Below are 22,202 nucleotides of genomic sequence, written 5' to 3'. Positions count from 1 at the left end.
AAATTGTGGTAAAAGCTTGTTCCCAATTAGTGGAAGAACCACGAAGATTGCTGGGTGAGCTGTGCAGTTTGCGCAAGGAGTATCTCCACCAACTCCTTCCTGCTGAAACATTTAGATGCAACCACGAACCTAGAGGACAATGTAACACACATTGGCACAGTGTGTTAGGACATGAAAAAATCATGAGTCTGGATTAAAATTTACTTTTATTAAAGGACAACGTTTCTATAGATTGGATACAGAAATTGAAAAGTAATAATTGTTTTTTGTTTGTTTTTTTAAACATTTTAGATAGGATATTTGAGACTTTTTTTGAGAGCACTATTTGTTTATACTTTTACAGAATGTTTATAATCTGAAGACTTAATGTTATTTAAATATATATATATATATACTATTCATATAGGTTTTTTTTTGTTTTACCTTTTCTGGGTAGGTGAGGTTTTTATATTGCCTGAGCATATGTTTTCCTATTTTGTTAGTTTGAATTTAAATTGATAATATTGTGTCTAAGTATAATAATTTTTGATGATTAACAGTTTTAAGGTTCAGAGATCCTAGTGGCACAATACAATTCCAGTATTAGTGGCACAGATAGAAATCTTATGCTGTTTCTATGACTGATGATTTTTGCTACAGGTAAAAACTATATTTTTAATGCTTAGGATTATTAGTCCCAGCAGAGGGTTGTATTTAAGAAACAAAAAAATTGGAAAAAGCAACCAGAACAACAAAGGAGAGCCAGAAGAGTTTTTACCAAATCAAAAAGAGGATGTGGCTGTCTGAGCACAGCAAAAAAGGGTGAAAACAGTAAGAGAGGGTACTGTTTAAATGAGTGAGGAAACCAGGAAAAAGATAAGGGAAGTGCAAGCAGAGTCAGCAAACAAGTACCCCATCCAAGCAAAATAGAGTTTGCCATATTCTTACACGCAAAAATCTATAAGAATCAGGTGTTTCACCAGCCTTTCAAAGCTTTTATTTTTGTAGGTTTTCCACAACACAGAAGCAAAATATATATGTTTAAAGGTAAAATGTGACGGCTAAGTCAGTATTAATGTATCAATCGATATTGGCTGAGAGTGATTTACCTTCAGGTTCAGTTGCAATTTCAGTGTTTTCAACTTCTAATTTACAATTGATGCCCTCTTTGTCATTGGTACCAGCAGTTCAGTATTTTGTCCAAGTGGTTGAAAAAGATATTGAAACATTGGATTGACAGGAATTGGTGCAGATAACCTTACACTTTCTGAGCGGAAAGTGTTAAATGAGCTATGAAATGCTACTAATGTGGTGATAAAGTCAGTGGATAAAAGGGGGTAATTTAGATGAGGGACCTTACATTAAGATCTCCTGTACAAACAGAAGGTAAAATTGTCATCTAACTAGATGAGATGTATCACCCAATATAGGTCTAGATTACGAGGGGAGCGCTAAAGGTTTATGCACAAGAAAAAAGTGGTTTATAGCGGGTGTTTGTAAGCATTGTTTTTTTTGTTCGTATTACAAGAAAGTAAACGCAATTGCTTCAGCGCAATTTAAGTTTATGAACTTTGGGTTGACGCAACCTCAGAGCTCTGGTTAACTGTTTTGCGAAACATAAAAGTGTCACAAAACACATAAAAAAATACAGTACAGTTACACTAATAACACCATCTAATAAAAATTATAAAAAAAAAATATTGCACAAAAAGTTATAAGGTCTCAAAGATACAAGGTGGCCGATTTATTATATTGCGAGCGGACATGATCAGCTGTAGCATACGCTGTCAGCATTTATCATTGAACAAGCATGTCTCGTAAAATGCATGTGCAAGAAGGCTGAGTCAGCTATTCCTGGCTGTGCAGCTGCTTTATTTTATAGTGTGCTTACGAGTATTTCACCAATAGCAAACACTTTATTGTTAAATTAACTTGTTATGGGATGGCATTTAACTTTGTTATTTAAATATTGACTGGAGACGATATTATTTGTCTAAACAAGGGTAATATATGTGAATTTCACTTGTTCTAACATGATTCAACTGGGGTAGAAATAACTATCATATCACAAGCTTGAAAGTTCACATAAGCCTGGGTATGTATTTAAACGTATATGACACGGTTATAAACAACCTTAATATATACAAGGGCTTTTAAATTCTCTGTATATTATACTTCAGTTCAACTGGTTTATCAACTGCTAATAAGTAACAATATACGTTGGTCTATCAGCCTGCACGATGCAAGCTCAGTCATTTAGCAGTCTTTGTACATATGCAGCAACCCAGTTACTTACCACCTGTTGCGATTAAGGCAAAGCACATGATACTTTTCATTTGTTACGGTTTTTGGTAACATTGAGTGGATATTCACCACCTGATAGTCGCAAACAGTACTCTTATTATACAGGGCAACCAGTGAGTTAAATTATTAAGAGTAACTTCATGCTTATTACTTGTAATAGTTTTGTATACAATTAACCCCCAGTGAACCAACACTATACAATATTTGTGAACAGGTAATCTCAGTCCTTCTCCTATATGGTATAAGGCTATTACAGAAACATCAATTTACGAATAAAATTTACCTGCAACCAGTTCAATCATGTCATCAAATAGGTTGTGGACATGAACATGTCATAATATTAACACTCACCAACTAGTATTTAACATTTATACTATTGGGCAAAGCACACTCACTACACGGTTACTATTTCTGATGATACCACACGCATCTGAAGAATAAACCTAAGAGTGATTTTAACAATGTGTTTCCATTTTATTTTGTATTTTGTGTATAATAAAAGTTATGTTTTAAACTACACACCCCCATAAATTGCATGACGTCTGTCTTGTCCCCTCGATAAGCACCTATGATCTAGATGCACATGGTGCAATACTAAAAACCATTATTTGAACACTTAACCCCTTGAGTGCTGCTGCTATAGTCTTTTTGAGGAATAGGTCCCTTCAGCCTTTCCTTAACTCTTCCTGCAATGATTCATATGATGCAGTTACACAGAGGTGAACTCCCTTTATACAACAATTGTATATACAAACTTGAAATAAGGGCATATGATGGCACCAATACAAATATTACAATTTTGAATAAGTAACTGATATTTTCAAAGGGTTAATGACCTTTGGGCCACTGATTTTACTGTTAATATATGTAGGGTAGATCCCCCTCCATGACATGAAGTTGTTTTTAGCCTGGCCCAATAGTGTTTTGACGCAGAAATTGATTCCAACCCTGGCATAGGTGCTGTAATTCTCATTTTTTAATAAGTAACTGATATTTTCAAAGGGTTAATAACCATTGGGCCACTAATTTCACTAACAAGTTATACAGGGTAGATCCTCCTCCATGACATGCAATTGTTTTTAGCCTAGCCCAATGGTGTTTTGGGCACAGAAATTCATGCCAACCCTGGCATAGGTGCTGTTATTCTCATTTTTGAAAAAGTAACTGATATTTTCAAAGGGTTAATAACCATTGGGCCACTAATTTCACTAACAATATATACAGGGTAGACCCCCCTCCATAACATGCAATTGTTTTTACCCTGACCCAATGGTGTTTTGGGCACAAAAAATGATGCCAACCCAAACATGGGTGCTGTAATTCTCATTTTTTAATAAGTAACTGATATTTTCAAAGGGTTAATGACCATTGGGCCACTGATTTCACTATGAATATATACAGTTTAGATCACCATCCATGACATGCAATTGTTTTTAGCCTGGGCAAATTGTGTTTTGGGCACAGAAATTGATGCCAACCCTAGCCAAGGTGCTGTAATTTCCATAGAAGAATAAGTTATATTTTCAAAGGGTTAATGACCATTGGGCCACTAATTTTACTGTTAATATATGTAGGGTAGATCCCCCTTCATGATATGCAATTGTTTTTAGCCTGGCCCAATTATGTTTTTGGCACAGAAATTGATGCCAACCCTGGAATAGGTGCTGTAGTTCTCATTTTTAAATAAGTAACTGATATTTTCAAAGGGTTAATGACCATTGGGCAACTGATTTCATTATGAATATATACAGGGTAGATCCCCCTCCATGACATACAATTGTTTTTAGCCTGGCCCAATGGTGTTTTGGGCACATAAATTGATGCCAACCCTGGCAATAGGTGCTGTAATTCCCATTTTTTTAAAAGTAACTGATATTTTCAAAGGGTTAATGACCATTGGGCAACTGATTTCATTATGAATATATACAGGGTAGATCCCCCTCCATGACATGCAATTGTTTTTAGCCTGGCTCAATGGAGTTTTGGGGAGAGAAATTTATGCCAACCCTGGCATAGGTGCTGTAATTCTTATTTTTGAATAAGTAACTGATATGTTCAAATGGTTAATGACCATTGGCACTTATTTCACTATGAATATATACAGAGTAGATCACCCTCCATGACATGCAATTGTTTTCTGCCTGGCCCAATGGTGTTTTAGACACATAAATTAATGCCAGCCCTGGCCAAGGTGCTGTAATGTCCATAGTTGAATACGTAATATTTTCAAAGGGTTAATGACCATTGGGCCACTGATTTTACTGTTAATATATGTAGAATAGATACTCATCCATGACATGCAGTTGTTTTTAGCCTGGCCCAATGGTGTTTCGGGCACAGAAATTGATGCCAACCGTGGCCAAGGTGCTGTAATGTCCATAGTTGGATACGTAATATTTTCAAAGGGTTAATGACCATTGGGCCACTGATTTTACTGTTAATATATGTAATGTTTTTAGCCTGGCCCAATGGTGTTTTTGGCACATAAATTGATGCCAACCCTGGCATAGGTGCTGCAATTCCCATTTTTGAATAAGTAACTGATATTTTGAAAGAGTTAATGACCATTGGGCCAGGCTAAACACAATTTCATGTCATGTAGGGGGATCTGTCCTACATATATTCATAGTAAAATCAGTGGCCCAATGGTTATTAACCCTTTGAAAATATCAGTTACTTATTCAAAAATGGGAATTAGAGCACCTATGCCAGGGTTGGCATTCATTTCTGTGCCCAAAACACCATTGGACCAGGCTAAAAACAATTGCATGTCATGGATAGTTATCTACCCTGTGTATATTCATAGTGAAATCAGTGGCCCAATGGTTATTAACCCTTTGAAAATATCAGTTACTTATTAGAAAATGAGAATTACATCACCTATGCCAGGGTTGGCATCAATTTCTGTGCCCAAAACACTATTGGGCTAGGCTAAAAACAATTGCATGTCATGGAGGGGGATGTACACTATGGCTTCTAGATAACAATGTCTGTCGGACCTGATCCGACATTGTGGATCAGGTCCGACAGACTTTGCTGAATACGGCGAGCAATACGCTCGCCGTATTCAGCATTGCACCAGCAGCTCACAAGAGCTGCTGGTGCAATGCCGCCCCCTGCTGACTCGCGGCCAATGGGACGCTAGCAGGGGGGGTGTCAATCAACCCAATCGTACTCGATCGGGTTGATTTCTGGCGATGTCTGTCCGTCTGCTCAGAGCAGGAGGACAGGTTATGGAGCATTGGTCTTTGTGACCGCTGCTTCATAACTGCTGTTTCTGGCGAGCCTGCAGGGTCGCCAGAAACACGGGGCATCAAGCTCCATATGGAGCTTGATACATATGCCCCTATGTATGTTCATAGTGAAATCAGTGGCCCAATTGTTATTAACCCTTTGAAAATATCAGTTACTTATTAAAAAATGGCAATTACAGCACCTATGCCAGGGTTGGCATCAATTTCTGTTCCCAAAACACCATTGGACCAGGCTAAAAACAATTGCATGTCATGGAGGGGGGTCTACCCTGTATATATTCATAGTGATATAAGTGGCACAATGGTTATTAACCTTTTGAAAATATCAGTTACTTATTCAAAAATAGGAATTAGAGCACCTATGATAGTGTTGCCATCAATTTCTGTGCCCAAAACATCATTGGGCCAGGCTAAAAGCAATTGCATGTCATGCAAAGGGATCTACCCTTTGAATATTCATAATGAAATCAGTGGCCCACTGGATATTAAATCTTTAAAAAATCTCAGTTACTTATTCAAAAATGGGAATTAGAGCACATATGCCAGAGTTGGCATTCATTTCTGTGCCCAAAACACCTTTGGGCCAGGCTAAAAACAATTGCATGTCATTGAGGGGATCTACCCTACATATATTAACAGTAAAATCAATGGCCCAATGGTCATTAACCCTTTGAAAATATCAGTTACTTATTTAAAAAATGGTAATTACAGCACCAATGCCAGGGTTGGCATCAATTTCTGTGCCCAAAACGCCATTGGGCCAGGCTAAAAACAATTGAATGTCATGGAGGTGGACCTACCCTGTATATATTCATAGTGAAATCAGTGGCCCAATGGTTATTAACCCTTTGAAAATATCAGTTACTTACTCAGGAATGAGAATTACAGCACCTATGCCAGTGTTGGCATCAATGTATGTGCCCAAAACACCATTGGGCCAGGCTAAAAACAACTGCATTACATGGAGGGGGATCTACCCTGTATAAATTCATAGTGAAATCAGTGGCCCAATGGTTATTAACCCTTTGAAAATATCAGTTACTTATTCAAAAATGAAAATTACAGCACCTATGCCAGGGTTGGCATCAATTTATGTGCCCAAAACACCATTTGGCCAGGCTAAAAACCATTGCATGTCATGGAGGGGGATCTACCCTACATTTATTAACAGTAAAATCAGTGGCCCAATGGTCATTAATCCTTTGAAAATATCAGTTACTTATTCAAAAATGGTCATTACAGCACCTATGCCGGTGTTTGCATCAATTTCTGTGCCCAAAACTCCATTGGGCTAGGCTAAAAACAATTGCATGTCATGGAGGGGGATTAACTCTGTATATATTCATAGTGAAATCAGTGGCCCTATTGTCATTAACCCTTTGAAAATATCACTTATTCAAAAATTAGAATTACAGCACCTATGCCAGGGTTGGCATCCATTTATGTGCCCAAAACACCATTAGGCCAGGCTAAAAACAATTGCATGTCATGGAGGGGGATCTACCCTGTATATATTCATAGTGAAATCAGTGGCACAATGGTTATTAACCCTTTGAAAATATCAGTTACTTATTCAAAAATGAGAATTACAGCACCTGTGCCAAGGTTGACATCAATTTCTGTGCCCAAAACACCATTGGGCCAGGTTACAAACAATTGCATGTCATGGAGGGGGATCTACCCTACATATATTAACAGTAAAATCAGTGGCCCAATGGTCATTAACCCTTTGAAAATATCAGTTACTTTTTCAAAAATGGTAATTACAGCAGCTATGCCAGTGTTGGCATCAATTTCTGTGCCCAAAACTCAATTGGGCCAGGCTAAAAATAATTGAATATCATGGAGGGGAATCTACCCTGTATATATTCATAGTGAAATCAGAGGCCCAATGGTCATTAACCCTTTTAAAATATCAGTTACTTTTTCAAAGATGGTAATTACAGCACCTATGCCAGGGTTGGCATCAATTTCTGTGCCCAAAACACCATTGGGCCAGGCTAAAAACAATTGCATGTCATGGAGGAGGATCTACCCTGTATATATTCATAGTGAAATCAGTGGCCTAATGGTTATTAACGCTGAAAACATTAGTTATTTTTAAAAAAAATGAGAATTACAGCACCTATGCCAGGGTTGGCATTAATTTATGTGCTTAAAACCCCATTGGGCCAGGCTAAAAACAATTGCATGTCATGGAGGGGGATCTACCCTACATATAATAATAGTAAAATCAGTGGCCCAATGGTCATTAACCCTTTGAAAATATCAGTTACTTATTCAAAAATGGGAATTAGAGCACCTATGCCAGGGTTGGCATCAATTTCTGTGCCCAAAACTCCATTAACCCTTTGAAAATATCAGTTACTTATTAAAAAATGGCAATTACAGCACCTATGCCAGGGTTGGCATCAATTTCTGTTCCCAAAACACCATTGGACCAGGCTAAAAACAATTGCATGTCATGGAGGGGGGTCTACCCTGTATATATTCATAGTGAAATAAGTGGCACAATGGTTATTAACCTTTTGAAAATATCAGTTACTTATTCAAAAATAGGAATTAGAGCACCTATGATAGTGTTGTCATCAATTTCTGTGCCCAAAACATCATTGGGCCAGGCTAAAAGCAATTGCATGTCATGTGAAGGGATCTACCCTTTGAATATTCATAATGAAATCAGTGGCCCACTGGATATTAAATCTTTAAAAAATCTCAGTTACTTATTCAAAAATGGGAATTAGAGCACATATGCCAGAGTTGGCATTCATTTCTGTGCCCAAAACACCTTTGGGCCAGGCTAAAAACAATTGCATGTCATTGAGGGGATCTACCCTACATATATTAACAGTAAAATCAATGACCCAATGGTCATTAACCCATTGAAAATATCAGTTACTTATTTAAAAAATGGTAATTACAGCACCAATGCCAGGGTTGGCATCAATTTCTGTGCCCAAAACGCCATTGGGCCAGGCTAAAAACAATTGAATGTCATGGAGGTGGACCTACCCTGTATATATTCATAGTGAAATCAGTGGCCCAATGGTTATTAACCCTTTGAAAATATCAGTTACTTACTCAGGAATGAGAATTACAGCACCTATGCCAGTGTTGGCATCAATGTATGTGCCCAAAACACCATTGGGCCAGGCTAAAAACAACTGCATTACATGGAGGGGGATCTACCCTGTATAAATTCATAGTGAAATCAGTGGCCCAATGGTTATTAACCCTTTGAAAATATCAGTTACTTATTCAAAAATGAAAATTACAGCACCTATGCCAGGGTTGGCATCAATTTATGTGCCCAAAACACCATTTGGCCAGGCTAAAAACCATTGCATGTCATGGAGGGGGATCTACCCTACATTTATTAACAGTAAAATCAGTGGCCCAATGGTCATTAATCCTTTGAAAATATCAGTTACTTATTCAAAAATGGTCATTACAGCACCTATGCCGGTGTTTGCATCAATTTCTGTGCCCAAAACTCCATTGGGCTAGGCTAAAAACAATTGCATGTCATGGAGGGGGATTAACTCTGTATATATTCATAGTGAAATCAGTGGCCCTATTGTCATTAACCCTTTGAAAATATCACTTATTCAAAAATTAGAATTACAGCACCTATGCCAGGGTTGGCATCCATTTATGTGCCCAAAACACCATTAGGCCAGGCTAAAAACAATTGCATGTCATGGAGGGGGATCTACCCTGTATATATTCATAGTGAAATCAGTGGCACAATGGTTATTAACCCTTTGAAAATATCAGTTACTTATTCAAAAATGAGAATTACAGCACCTGTGCCAAGGTTGACATCAATTTCTGTGCCCAAAACACCATTGGGCCAGGTTACAAACAATTGCATGTCATGGAGGGGGATCTACCCTACATATATTAACAGTAAAATCAGTGGCCCAATGGTCATTAACCCTTTGAAAATATCAGTTACTTTTTCAAAAATGGTAATTACAGCAGCTATGCCAGTGTTGGCATCAATTTCTGTGCCAAAAACTCAATTGGGCCAGGCTAAAAATAATTGAATATCATGGAGGGGGATCTACCCTGTATATATTCATAGTGAAATCAGAGGCCCAATGGTCATTAACCCTTTTAAAATATCAGTTACTTTTTCAAAGATGGTAATTACAGCACCTATGCCAGGGTTGGCATCAATTTCTGTGCCCAAAACACCATTGGGCCAGGCTAAAAACAATTGCATGCCATGGAGGAGGATCTACCCTGTATATATTCATAGTGAAATCAGTGGCCTAATGGTTATTAACGCTGAAAACATTAGTTATTTTAAAAAAAAATGAGAATTACAGCACCTATGCCAGGGTTGGCATTAATTTCTTTGCTTAAAACCCCATTGGGCCAGGCTAAAAACAATTGCATGTCATGGAGGGGGATCTACCCTACATATAATAATAGTAAAATCAGTGGCCCAATGGTCATTAACCCTTTGAAAATATCAGTTACTTATTCAAAAATGGGAATTAGAGCACCTATGCCAGGGTTGGCATCAATTTCTGTGCCCAAAACTCCATCGGGCCAGGCTAAAAACAATTGCATGTCATGGAGGGGGATCTACAATGTATATATTCATAGTGAAATCAGTGGCCCAATGGTCATTAACCCTTTGAAAATATCACTTACTTATTCAAAAGTGGTAATTATAGCAGCTATGCCAGTGTTGGCATCAATTTCTGTGCCCAAAACACCATTGGGCCAGGCTGAAAACAATTGCATGTCATGGAGGGGGATCTACCCTGTATATATTCATAGTGGAAATCAGTGGTGCAATGGTTATTAACCCTTTGAAAATATCAGTTACTTATTCAAAAATGAGAATTACAGCACCTATGCCAGGGTTGGCAATAGTTTCTGTGCCCAAAACACCATTGGGCCAGGATAAACAATTGCATGTCATGGAGGGGGTCTACCCTACATATATTAACCATAAAATCAGTGGCCCAATGGTCATTAACCCTTTGAAAATATCAGTTACTTATTCAAAAATGGTAATTAGAGCAGCTATGCCAGTGTTGGCATCAATTTCTGTCTCCAAAATTCCATTGAGCCAGGCTAAAAACAATTACATGTCATGGATGGGGATCTACCCTGTATATATTTATAGTGAAATTAGTGGCTTAATGGTTATTAACCCTTTGAAAATATCAGTTACTTATTAAAAAATTATAATTACAGCACTTATGCCAGGGTTTGGCATCAATTGCTGTGCCCAAAACACCATTGGGCCAGGCTAAAAACAATTGCATGTCATGGAGAGGTATCTACCCTGTGTATATTCATAGTGAAATCAGTGGCCCAATGGTTATTTACCCTTTGAAAATATCAGTTACTTATTCAAAAATGGTAATTACAGCAGCTATGCCAGTGTTGGCATCAATTTCTGTCTCCAAAATTCCATTGAGCCAGGCTAAAAACAATTACATGTCATGGAGGGGGATCTGCCCTGTATATATTTATAGTGAAAATTAGTGACTCAATGGTTATTAACCCTTTGAAAATATCAGTTACTTATTAAAAAAAATTAATTACAGCACTTATGCCAGGGTTGGCATCAATTTCTGTGCCCAAAACACCATTGGGCCAGGCTTAAAACAATTGCATGTCATGGAGAGTTATCTACCCTGTGTATATTCATAGTGAAATCAGTGGCCCAATGGTTATTTACCCTTTGAAAATATCAGTTACTTATTCAAAATCTAGAATTACAGCACCTATGCCAGAGTTGGCATCAATTTCTGTGCCCAAAACACCATTGGGCCAGGCTAAAAACAATTGCATGTCATGGAGGTGGATCTATTTTACATATATTAACAGTAAAATCGGTGACTCAATGGTCATTAACCCTTTGAAAATATCAGTTACTTATTCAAAAATGGTAATTACAGCAGCTATGCCAGTGTTGACATCAATTTCTGTCCTCAAAACTCCATTGGGCCAGGCTAAAAAAAAAAGCATATCATGGAGAGTTATCTACCCTGTTTATATTCATAGTGAAATCAGTGGCCCAATGGTTATTAGCTCGTTGAAAATATCAGTTACTTATTCAAAAATGAGAACTACAGCACCTATGCCAGGGTTGGCATTAATTTCTGTGCCCAAAACACCATTGAGCCAGGCTAAAAACAATTGTATGTCATGGAGGGGGATCTACACTACATATATTAACAGTAAAATCAGTGGCCCAATGGTTATTAACCCTTTGAAAATATCAGTTACTTATTCAAAATTGTAATATTTGTATTGGTGCCAACGTATGCACTTTTTTTCCAGCTTGTATATCCAATTATTGAATAAAGGGAATTCACCTCTGTGTAACTACATCATATGAATCATATTGTTATTTAAACAAAACCTATATTTTTATTATAAAGTCAATTTAAAGCAGTCTGACAAAAAAAATTGCAAAAGAAACCAATTTCCATGAATAAGATACAGAATTTCACGATTAAGAAACCGCTTGAATAAGAAATCAACTTCCTTGTCGTCATTTTGAGCATGAGTGGAAACAAACATTTGAAAATGGAGACTGTGCCATTTACTGTCTATTGTTGTGATTGCCCACATTTACTAATGCTGAGTATGGGTGGCATTGTGAATTGCTACAAGTGGCTATAAATGAATAGCGATACCACTTTTTTGCACAGGAAGTATTAATATATGTGGCCATAATTACAAATTGACAGCTACAAAGTATTCTGTGCCTATTAACGCTTGCATGTCAACTAATCTTTATCTTTATTTCTATATCAATGACAAGATCCCTATATATGTTTGTGACACTGATGTTTAAGCACGTGTTCTGATTATATTTGTTGCTATTTATACCTTACATGGTAATTGCATAGATCTTATGTTAATACTATGGTGACATTTACCCACTTGTCATCTAATGAAGCCACCTTCTGGTAATGGTGTTGCAGGTCACTAGATTTGGTATACTTTTTTTCTTTCACATTTTTTTATGGTTTTATATTTTTTTATATAATTAGTAGTTTTTGATATGTGTGGAGTGTGAATATTAGTACAGTTTGAACACTGCAATATTTATTTGTAAAAATAATAAAAAATATTGTTGATACTGCAAGAAAATAGATTTATTTGATAAAATACTTTTTGTTTTGTTTTTAAAAAGTGCTGAATCCCCTGACTTTTTATGAAAGATGTATTAGGACTGCTTCATATCTTCTAATACATTTCAATTATGATTTTTAAGGGTCTGTACCAGTTTGTAGTAAAATGATTCTTTTTTACTAAATTGTATTATAGTTTACCCCTTTACTGTGTTGTTTTATGTCATTCAGTGTTTATTGAGATGGAAACTGAACATGCTAAAAAAACAAACGAAAAACAGCAACACTGAAAAAAGGCTGTGCAAACAGCTAAGAAAAGCCATTTGAAGATGCAAGAAACTCATACAATAATCAATGCACAAATATGTTTTCTGATTAATTGGATAACTACTGTTGCACTCTGCAACTCCCCTGAAAATCAACTCGGTATATAGGTTGTTTTTTGCGCTGGAAAGACGAGCATTTTAAAAGTGCCAAAGTTTTCTTTCATGATTCTGATACAGAAAACAATTTCAAACAACTTTACAATTTACTTCTATTATCAATTTTTTTTGTTTTCTTGTTACCCTTTATTGAAAGCAGGAAAGTAAGTTCAGGAGTGTGCACGTGTCTGCAGTACTATATGGCAGCAGTTTTGCAACCGTGTTATACATTAGCAAGAGAACTAGATGGCAGCACTATTCCCTGCTATGTAGTGCTCCAGACAAGTGCACACTACCTATCTAGATATCTCTTCAACAAAGAATAACATAACATAATAGCAGTAAATCGGAAACTTTGTTAAAATTGTATTCTCTATCTATATCATGAAAGAAAAATATTGGGTTTCATGTCCGTTAAGGGACAAGTAGCTGTTAAAAAATTAATTTAACATTCAAGCAGCTGCAGGAGCACCTTTTCAAATTAGCTGAGTTCTTCCCTCCATTTGGGGCAGATTTATGCTGCTGCATCTTGTTTACATAGCTTTTCTATAACCAATGCTGTCATTTTTCTTTTTTCAGTATATAAGGTGGTTTCAGTAGGCAAAATCAGCTATGTCAAATGACAACATAAAGATAAAGGAATGATTTGTAACCAGTTGTATACACTCCAGCACACAAATCAATATACACAAATTTGAGGGAAGAAAATTTACCTATCTACAGTACTGTGCAAAAGTCTTAGGCCACCATTATATCTGTTGTTTTAGCAATGGTGTAATGACATTATATATTTATTTCTCACTCTCTTTATTAGAATACAATCAGAAAATATAGGATATTTGTATGCAGTAATAAAAAACTGACAAAATAAGAAAAAACTGCTTCTATAGGCTAAAGTGGCAAGTATTTAGTGTGACCTCCCATTACACATGAGCAATAGCAGGGACCTGGCTCTCATAAACCTAAATGGAATGGAACCCTAATTAATGTTATTACTATGAAAATGGTCTATTACACCAGGTTTGTGCAAGACACGCTTGAGCATTACATGTGGTATGAGTTTAATTCATTGGAAGCTTGCTAATAACACCAACTTTCAATCACATTATTCCATTCAAAATGCCAAACATCACAGAATTTGACAGACATAAAATCATACTTTTGCATCAGCAAGACCACTCTCAAAGGGAAATCAGCAAACAAATTGGATACTCAAGATGTGGTATTCAAGAAATTTGAAGATTAAGGAGAGGTTAAGGACAAAAAAGGCATGGAAGATGAGAAGTTTTTTAGTGTTTCTTTTTTGAGAGACCAGAAGAATTCCAGCAAGGACCTGGGTCAGCATCTGGCAGCTTCATCAGGATGCCAAGTTGACCCTTCTACAGTCCGAAGAAGCTTGAGGAATGGTGTTTGTGTAAGGGTAGCAGCCAAGAACCAACTTTTTCAGAAGGGGAACAGGGTGAAAAGGCTAAAATATGCTAAATCTCACAAAGATTGTAATGTAGATCAGTGGAAAAGAGTATTATGGCGTGACAAATCCAAGTTTCACATTTTTGGGTCCAATGGTCGACATTATGTGAAAAGAAGAGTTGGAGACAGATGTAAGAATGAGTGCTTGCGGCCTTCAGTGACACATGGTGGAGGGTCTTTCCTGGTTTGGGGCTGCATTTCTGCCAGTGGTGTTGGCGATATTGTCTGAATTGATGGGATAATAAATGCTAAAAAGTACAGACAGGTTTTAATTCCTCATGCCATTCCTTCTGGAGAGTGCCTGATTGGGAATGGTTTTATTTTTCAGCATGATAACGATCCCAAGCACAATGCTAATGCCGTGAAATTGTATTTGGAGAGGAAAAACAGCTGATAAAACACTGACAGTCATGGACTGGCCTCCCCAGATTCCAGACCTGAATATTATAAAGGCAGTATGGGATCACCTGAGAAGGAAATAAAAGACAACCTAAATATAGAGAACACCCCCTGCTACCGCGAATCTGCAGGGGGCGGCATTGCACAAGCATTTCACTAGAAATGCTTGTACAATAATAAATGCCGACAGCATATGCTGTCTGCATTTTTCAATGTGTGAAGGACATGATCCGCTACAGCAGATCATGTCCGCTGCACTTTCATAAATCGGCCCCTAAATACTGACTTTTGTCTGAAGAATCCATTTTGTTTTGAAATTGTGTTTTTTTTTTATATTTTGTGTACATATTTCCTGTATTTTCTGTTTGTATCTTAATAAATAGACCAAAAAATAAATATGGATGGTCATTAAAATCTAATTGTGGCCTAAGAATTTTGCACAGTACTGTATGTCCCTTGATGAACTCTAAAAAACCTTGGAAAAAGCACTTTGTAAACCTCTAATAATAGAGTGGAATAGATAAAAATATCATGAGCAATATGAAGTCAGCATAGGAATAGTAATAATGTGGGGTTTTGATGCCAGCAGAATTGTTTTCCTAGTGGGAGCAAAAAATAAAATTCCCCGAACATAATAAAATCAGTGACAACATATGCAGCAGAGAGAGATTTTTGTTTTACAGATGTGGTGAGTCATTTACAGAAATAGGGGCTCCTTGGCATCAAAAGACTGAAGATAGTGCTTATATATAGATAAAAGGAACAAGATTCTGGGACTCCCATGTGGGGAAATGTTAGAGCACAGACAGCACAGCAATTAAAACATTCTCACAGCATAGAACTGGTAAATAGCACATTAAATATTGGAGACGAATTAACAAACTAGGACACCGTAGCAGTAGGTAAGCACTTGTAATCACTTAAAATGTTAAATACGTCCAGGATCTCTCAGCACCGTCAACTTTCTTCATCATGTCACATGTTTCCATTTGATTCTGTTCCCTATTTAGTTTTTTCCAGAACACAATGAAAAACGCTTTATTACCATATTCTGTACTTGTCTCGTATAAGACATAAAATCAGGATATTTTTTCATTATATAACAATGTCAGTTTCCAACCACAGTGATGCAATTAGGTGTTTAAGATGGGACCACACACACTCAGATTTTGCCTTAAGGCAGCAGAGCAAAGTCAGCAGGAAGGGAACATGCATTAGGGGAAATCAGAAGCAGCTTTTAAATAAAAATACAATACCTACAAGATTAATGCAATATCTTGTTATTATTCTAGGCATGTGCCTGAGAAGCTTGCATAATTGCTAACCTATGTTTAATAGAGAAAGCTACAGGAAACTGTAAGCTCTACATATTTTTTTCCATTACATTAAAATGAAATTTTTTAAAAAAAATCTAAAAAAAATCTGAATATGTAGATAAACCAATCAGATCTTCACAACTCAGAATGTGATAACAAACATATCAAGGTGCAAAATGCAATAATCACTATATGTTTTTTATGTTATGCAAAGAGCATTAAGTTCAGCGTCCCATAGATCCACAAAGATAGAAACAGCCTTTCAATTCTCTACAACTTATATATAAGCCCATGGAGCCCATTCACAATACAATGGTTAAAAAAGAGAGGAAATTGAGACAGTAGCTCTTATTGGATTTTTCGCTCATCTTTTTCACTGTGATAGATTCAATTCATTCATTCATTTATAGCTTCTAAGGTCTCACCAGCCTGTACATTTTATATGTTATTCTAAAAATGTACTAAAGGTCTTATAGCATTCCAAAATATAGTAAATGGATTTCTTAGAATCACACAGGAACCAATGAGGTTGGAGAGGTTTTTAGTGCATGTAAACCAACTGAAGTATGTGCGATGCCTCCAGCATTTAGTGCATAAGATCCAAAAGCAAACATATGAATAGTGAAGGAATCAAATATTTTTATCAAAAAGAAATATAAATAAAGTTTTTCCACTGTGCAGTCTCACTATTAGCAAAAGGAATAGTTATCAGGGTGCCAGAATGCATCTTATATCTAATAATGTACAAAGAACTTTCTGGATTTGTGTGAAGCTAATTATATTACTCTTTATTAAACAGTACTGTTTAGTAAAGAACAATATCATTTGCGTCACATAAATCCAGAGAGTTCCGTCTACATTATTGGATATAAAATGTGTATATATAGATAGATAGATAGATAGATAGATAGATAGATAGATAGATAGATAATGTGTGTGTGTGTGTGTTGGCTTAAACAGGCCTTTCTGCATCATTCACAGGGAGTACTTTTTAAATCGGTTAACAGTTCAATTTAAAAAAGTGTGACTTTTAGGGTGCTAACATATCTACAGTATGTAATACATGTAAATATAAATTGATTTTACAATGTGGGTAATAAATAGTATGATACATTTATATAAAAACTGTGATACGCAATGACTATATAGACCAATTTTTTTATCTTTTAAATGTTTATTTATTTTTGCATTTATAAAGTAGTTTTAGAAATATAGGTATTACACAGACTCAAGTCTATCAAGTTCAACCTTCCGCATCTTCCTGTTACTACTGATGATTCTGCATCATTATTTTCTAATTAGCATTTTCCTTATAACCATATCATAGATTTGAATGCATCCCTTTTAAAGATGTGTATTTAAAAAAAAAGAAGAAGAATTGCAAGGATGTATGTATTTTTGGACAGTAATATTTTGATAAACATTTGCTTTAGAAAGCAGAAATGTGTGCATTACCTGCAAGGTGTCGACTGTAACCAATTTTTATACACTTCACTGTGAGACGGCAAATAGTCCAGACTCTCTTCTGTTGTGCCGATTTCTTTTGCCTTCCTGCGGTACCTGGTTGAGGGCAGGTTGTGGTTCTTTTCATCTTCCACATCTTCTAAATTTTCTTTTCTGTTAATTGACACAGAAGTCATTCTTCTAAACAGATGTGCACTTTAGATTTAATAAAGCTGTTCTGTTCTCAATAACCATATACTCCACCAAGACTAAATGAGCTTAAACCTAGTAAATGGACTTTGTGGAATAATTTCAATTTAGATATATTGACTGCTCATTAGAAAAAAAAAAGAAAAACACAAATTAAGTTCTACTATGACAATGATTGGCTACGCCTGTTATGATGTTAAGATGCTACATGGTTTCCTGTTTAATCTAGTTATGAACTTTATATTTTAAATAGAAAATAATAATTAATGGTATATATGAGCAAAAGTGACCTTGTTTTGCTAGTATTAATCCACTGTTAAGTTAAAGTCCACCCTACTGACTCATTTAAATTACTTAGAATTATTTTGTGTATAACTACCCCACAAAGTTTTAAATCCAGCCAGAACACATAGTAATTAATACAGATCTTGGCAGCACTGGTACTTGTCAGTGTATAAACATGAATTATAGAAATCATGTTGTGGGAAGGGACAAAAGATGACACTTTCTTATGCGGTTATCGTGGTCCATATAAGTAGGTTGTAAAAGGAATGTAGACATGTGTATGCAGGTCTCAAATGCTGGGTATTCAAATAAATGGTTTTCATTTTTACAGTAAATATGTTTATTCAACATGAATTAACACAAATTGACAATCTGCCCCCCATGGGAATTTACTACTTAGATTGGCTAATGAGGGTGATGGGTACATATTATAAACCAAGATGAATATACTGTTGAGTATATTTATTATAACAAATGCACTCAAATATACGCAGTAGCTATAATCTACTTGTGCCATAAACCAGCTCAAAGCCACAGCCATATTTGTTACAGGGCAATGTAGCTCAATGTCTATTGGTAACTGTTATTCTGTACATTTGATATAAAAGGGCTACCTTCTCTATTAGGCACAGAAGGCACAGTATCTATGGCACACAATACTTTTAGTGGCCCAATAACATGTTTTAATTCACACTGCCTTTCATTTTATAAGAGCATTGTTAGAGCATGCAGCACCACAGGCTCAGATCATGGAAAGAGGTTCAAGGTTGGGGGGGTACAAAAGGGTGTAAACCATAACACAGATGTAGCCAGTGGTCCCCTAGCCTCCTTTTAGCAATGTCATTGCTCAGCCATTGGTGCCATCTGAATGATGGCTGATAGGTGGACCGCTTAGCCTTAGTGCAGTTTACTAATCACAATAAGTGAGATACATACTGCAACTGTGTTGGTATTAAAGACAAATATAATTCATCCTTTATTATAGTCCTCATTGTAGCATCACATTTGTAAAATATAGTTTTTAATATTTTTTATTGAGAAAGGGGCCCATAAAGGCAAAAGCATTTAGCGCCCACAAAACTCACCATTCCATTGGCCAGGACCCTGAATATATAATTTGATGAAACTTGTAATCTAGCATTGTCTTTCTGAAAATCTTAAGTAAAAGCTTCTACATTTATAAATATCATTTGAGTACAAATTACTCATATTCTCTGGCTGACAAGGACAATTCCCACAACAATAATGTAAAATGCCCACATGTAGACGACAATTAGTTAGTAGCTTGATCACAAGTTTTCAAGACTTGAAAAAGGCCCATATAAAGGGCTGATGGCATTGTGCTCAAGCTACTGACTAACTTTTATTTGATAGGCCTCTTTTTAGTATTTGGGTATTTATTATTTATACAATATTGCACTATGTTTAGATGTATTTTTTAGGTTACAACTACACATGAGAACTTGTTATACCTCTTACTGAAGTATATCTTTTAGATTTATTTAGAATAATAACTGGGAGTCCATCACATTGGAATTTGACATTTCAGAATCACTTACCAACACAGGATATTTTTTTTTCTTTCTTTTTTATTCCCTTTTCTTTTTTCAGTGCGCACTTTTTTATTTTATTGACTGTTTTTCTTAATCTATGACTATAAATGTATATCAATTTGTTGCATTATACTATCTTCTTTGTTTTTAATTAATTGTTTTAATAAAAGCTATACATTTATGTACTTATACTTTAGTGTATGTATTTATGTATCTACTCTTTAGCCTATTTAGTGGCGCTCCCACCCTTTGATATATGTATCTCTAAGATTTGATTAGGAATCTTTGGGAGCTAGTGTAATATTCCCTTTTGGCGTGTCAATATTATATATCTATTTGTGCATCACTTCTGTCATGGGCTGTGAAAATACCTAAGATGGCAGCCCCAGTATGAAGAGGCAGAGCTTCACCATCTAGCAACTTTAAGATGTTAAAATAAGAGATTGGCTTTAAAGAGAGCGGCAAGAACAGGAGGAAATGCAATACTATAGTGAGTAGTAAATATGCTATTGTAGTTGTAGCTAGCCGTTTAATGCCCCTTTAAAGGGATATGAAACAGTGCTCTTTAAGCAACAAAAATATGTTAAATCAAAGCAAAAATAAAATTATTGTGTTAAAAAAAAGCAAGCAACTTACTAGTTTTCTTGCAAAAATAGCACTTAAAAATTCTCATTGTTGCCCCTACCTACAGCAAGATAATGGAAGACATGCTTACAACTGAGGTTGCATTCTACCTCGTCTGAGCATGGGCAGAACCTGACTTCTGGTCTCTCTAGCTTTCACTGATTAGTAAATCAGCTCATTTTACTCTAAAAGATTTAAGACATCATACTAGATATTCATTCTATTAAAGGGACAAAGTACACTAGATTTTTCTTTGCATAAATATTTTGTGGATGATCCATTTATATAGCCCTTCTGGGAGTTTGTGCTGATTTTCAGACTCCTAACCAAGCCCCAAAGATTTATATGTATACTGATGTCTACAGATTACTGTGGCTCCATATGCAGGGTAGGGGGGAGGGGGAGTGTCTGATGTTCCTGTTATCCCAGCCAATTTCACTGGTTGTTCTAGTCTAACCTCATTTGCATAACAATTTTTTTGCTGGAATGTAATTAGTTTTGCTCTTAAATAATTACATCACAGCTCTCAACTTTTTACAAGCCTATCAGAATACAATGAGATTTGTCCAGAAAAAGCTTACAGTCCAGCTGACGTGCACAGAGAAGTCCCTTAAACTTGGCTGCTTAAAGGGACAGAAAAGTCCAATTTAAACATTCATGATACAGATATATGCAATATTAAACAACTTTCCAATTTTCTTCTATTATGTAATTTGCTTTGTTCTCTTGGTATCATTTGTTGAAAAGCATGCCTAGGTAGGCTCATGAGTAGCAATGCATTACTGTGGGCTAGTTTGTGATTGGTGGCTGCAGATATATGTGTCTTGTTATTGACTCGCCCACTATATATTCAGCTAGTTTCCAGTAGTGCATTGCTGCTCCTTCAACAAAGCATACCAAGAGAATAATGCAAATTTAATAACAGAAGCAAAGTGGAAAGGTGTATATGAATTGTATGCTCTTTCTGAATTATGAAGGGAAAAAAATGGGTTTGATGGCCTTTTAATCTCTCTTAAAGCTGAAGTTTCCTTATTCTGAGAAAGTTGTCTGCTTTTAAATTGGAACTGGCTTACCCCAAGTAATCAAACAGTCAAGAGACATTAAACACAAATGGTAAGCTTCATGACAATGTAATTTCATATCCGAGAAGAATATTGCAATGAATAGTGCCACTTTATTTTGTCAAATGAGCATAATATTTTATGTTATGTTTGTTTTGTATACAGATTTCCCTATCTCCCAGAAAAGAACCATAATAATAATAATAATAATATCCAATCAGAAACAAATACAAATAAATAGCATGAACTGTTATTTGCACATGTGCAGTTAGGGAATGAGATCTAGGTAGCCTGACCTTGTATCTTCCCTTATGGTGGTTTAGCACCAACTCAGATTAATTATATTTTATTAAATAGATATTTAAACAAACATATTTTTTTAATATCCATCTAATAGTTAAATATAAATACATAATGATATATATACAATAATATTCACATCTAAACTACCTAAAATGTCCACTACTATTGTAAAGAATGCTTCTCTTATCATGATTGCTGATGCAAAACTGATAATCCACTTTTAAAGAGCAAATGACTAGAGAGAGTGTGAGTGAGAGGGGAGGTAAACACTAGTTCACAGAAAATTCATATATAATAATAATATATATATAATATTATTAACCCAATATTTTTAACCCAAACACAATTTTCAGATGTATTTTATAGCATAATGCACATCAAAGTACACAATTAATATATATTGCAATAATATTATACTTCCAATAATGAAACATTTTATGCATTGCTAATGGTTGGAATTTTATGGA

The 22,202-nt window shown here is 35.7% G+C and overlaps 1 protein-coding gene across 1 annotated transcript in view; it reads right to left on the bottom strand.

The window, feature by feature from the left end:
- The window catches only part of LOC128659543 (chloride channel protein C-like), a 299,086-nt gene that overhangs the window by 237,358 nt on the left and 39,526 nt on the right, over positions 1 to 22,202 (bottom strand). The window contains exon 3 of the mRNA XM_053713137.1: positions 17,712 to 17,873. Within this exon, the coding sequence (XP_053569112.1) occupies positions 17,712 to 17,873 (162 nt within the window). The remainder of the gene's footprint in view (positions 1 to 17,711; positions 17,874 to 22,202) is intronic.

This window comes from Bombina bombina, chromosome 5 (assembly GCF_027579735.1).
Source record: "Bombina bombina isolate aBomBom1 chromosome 5, aBomBom1.pri, whole genome shotgun sequence".
Lineage (NCBI taxonomy): Eukaryota > Metazoa > Chordata > Amphibia > Anura > Bombinatoridae > Bombina > Bombina bombina.
This window is presented reverse-complemented; position numbering and strand designations above follow the sequence as displayed.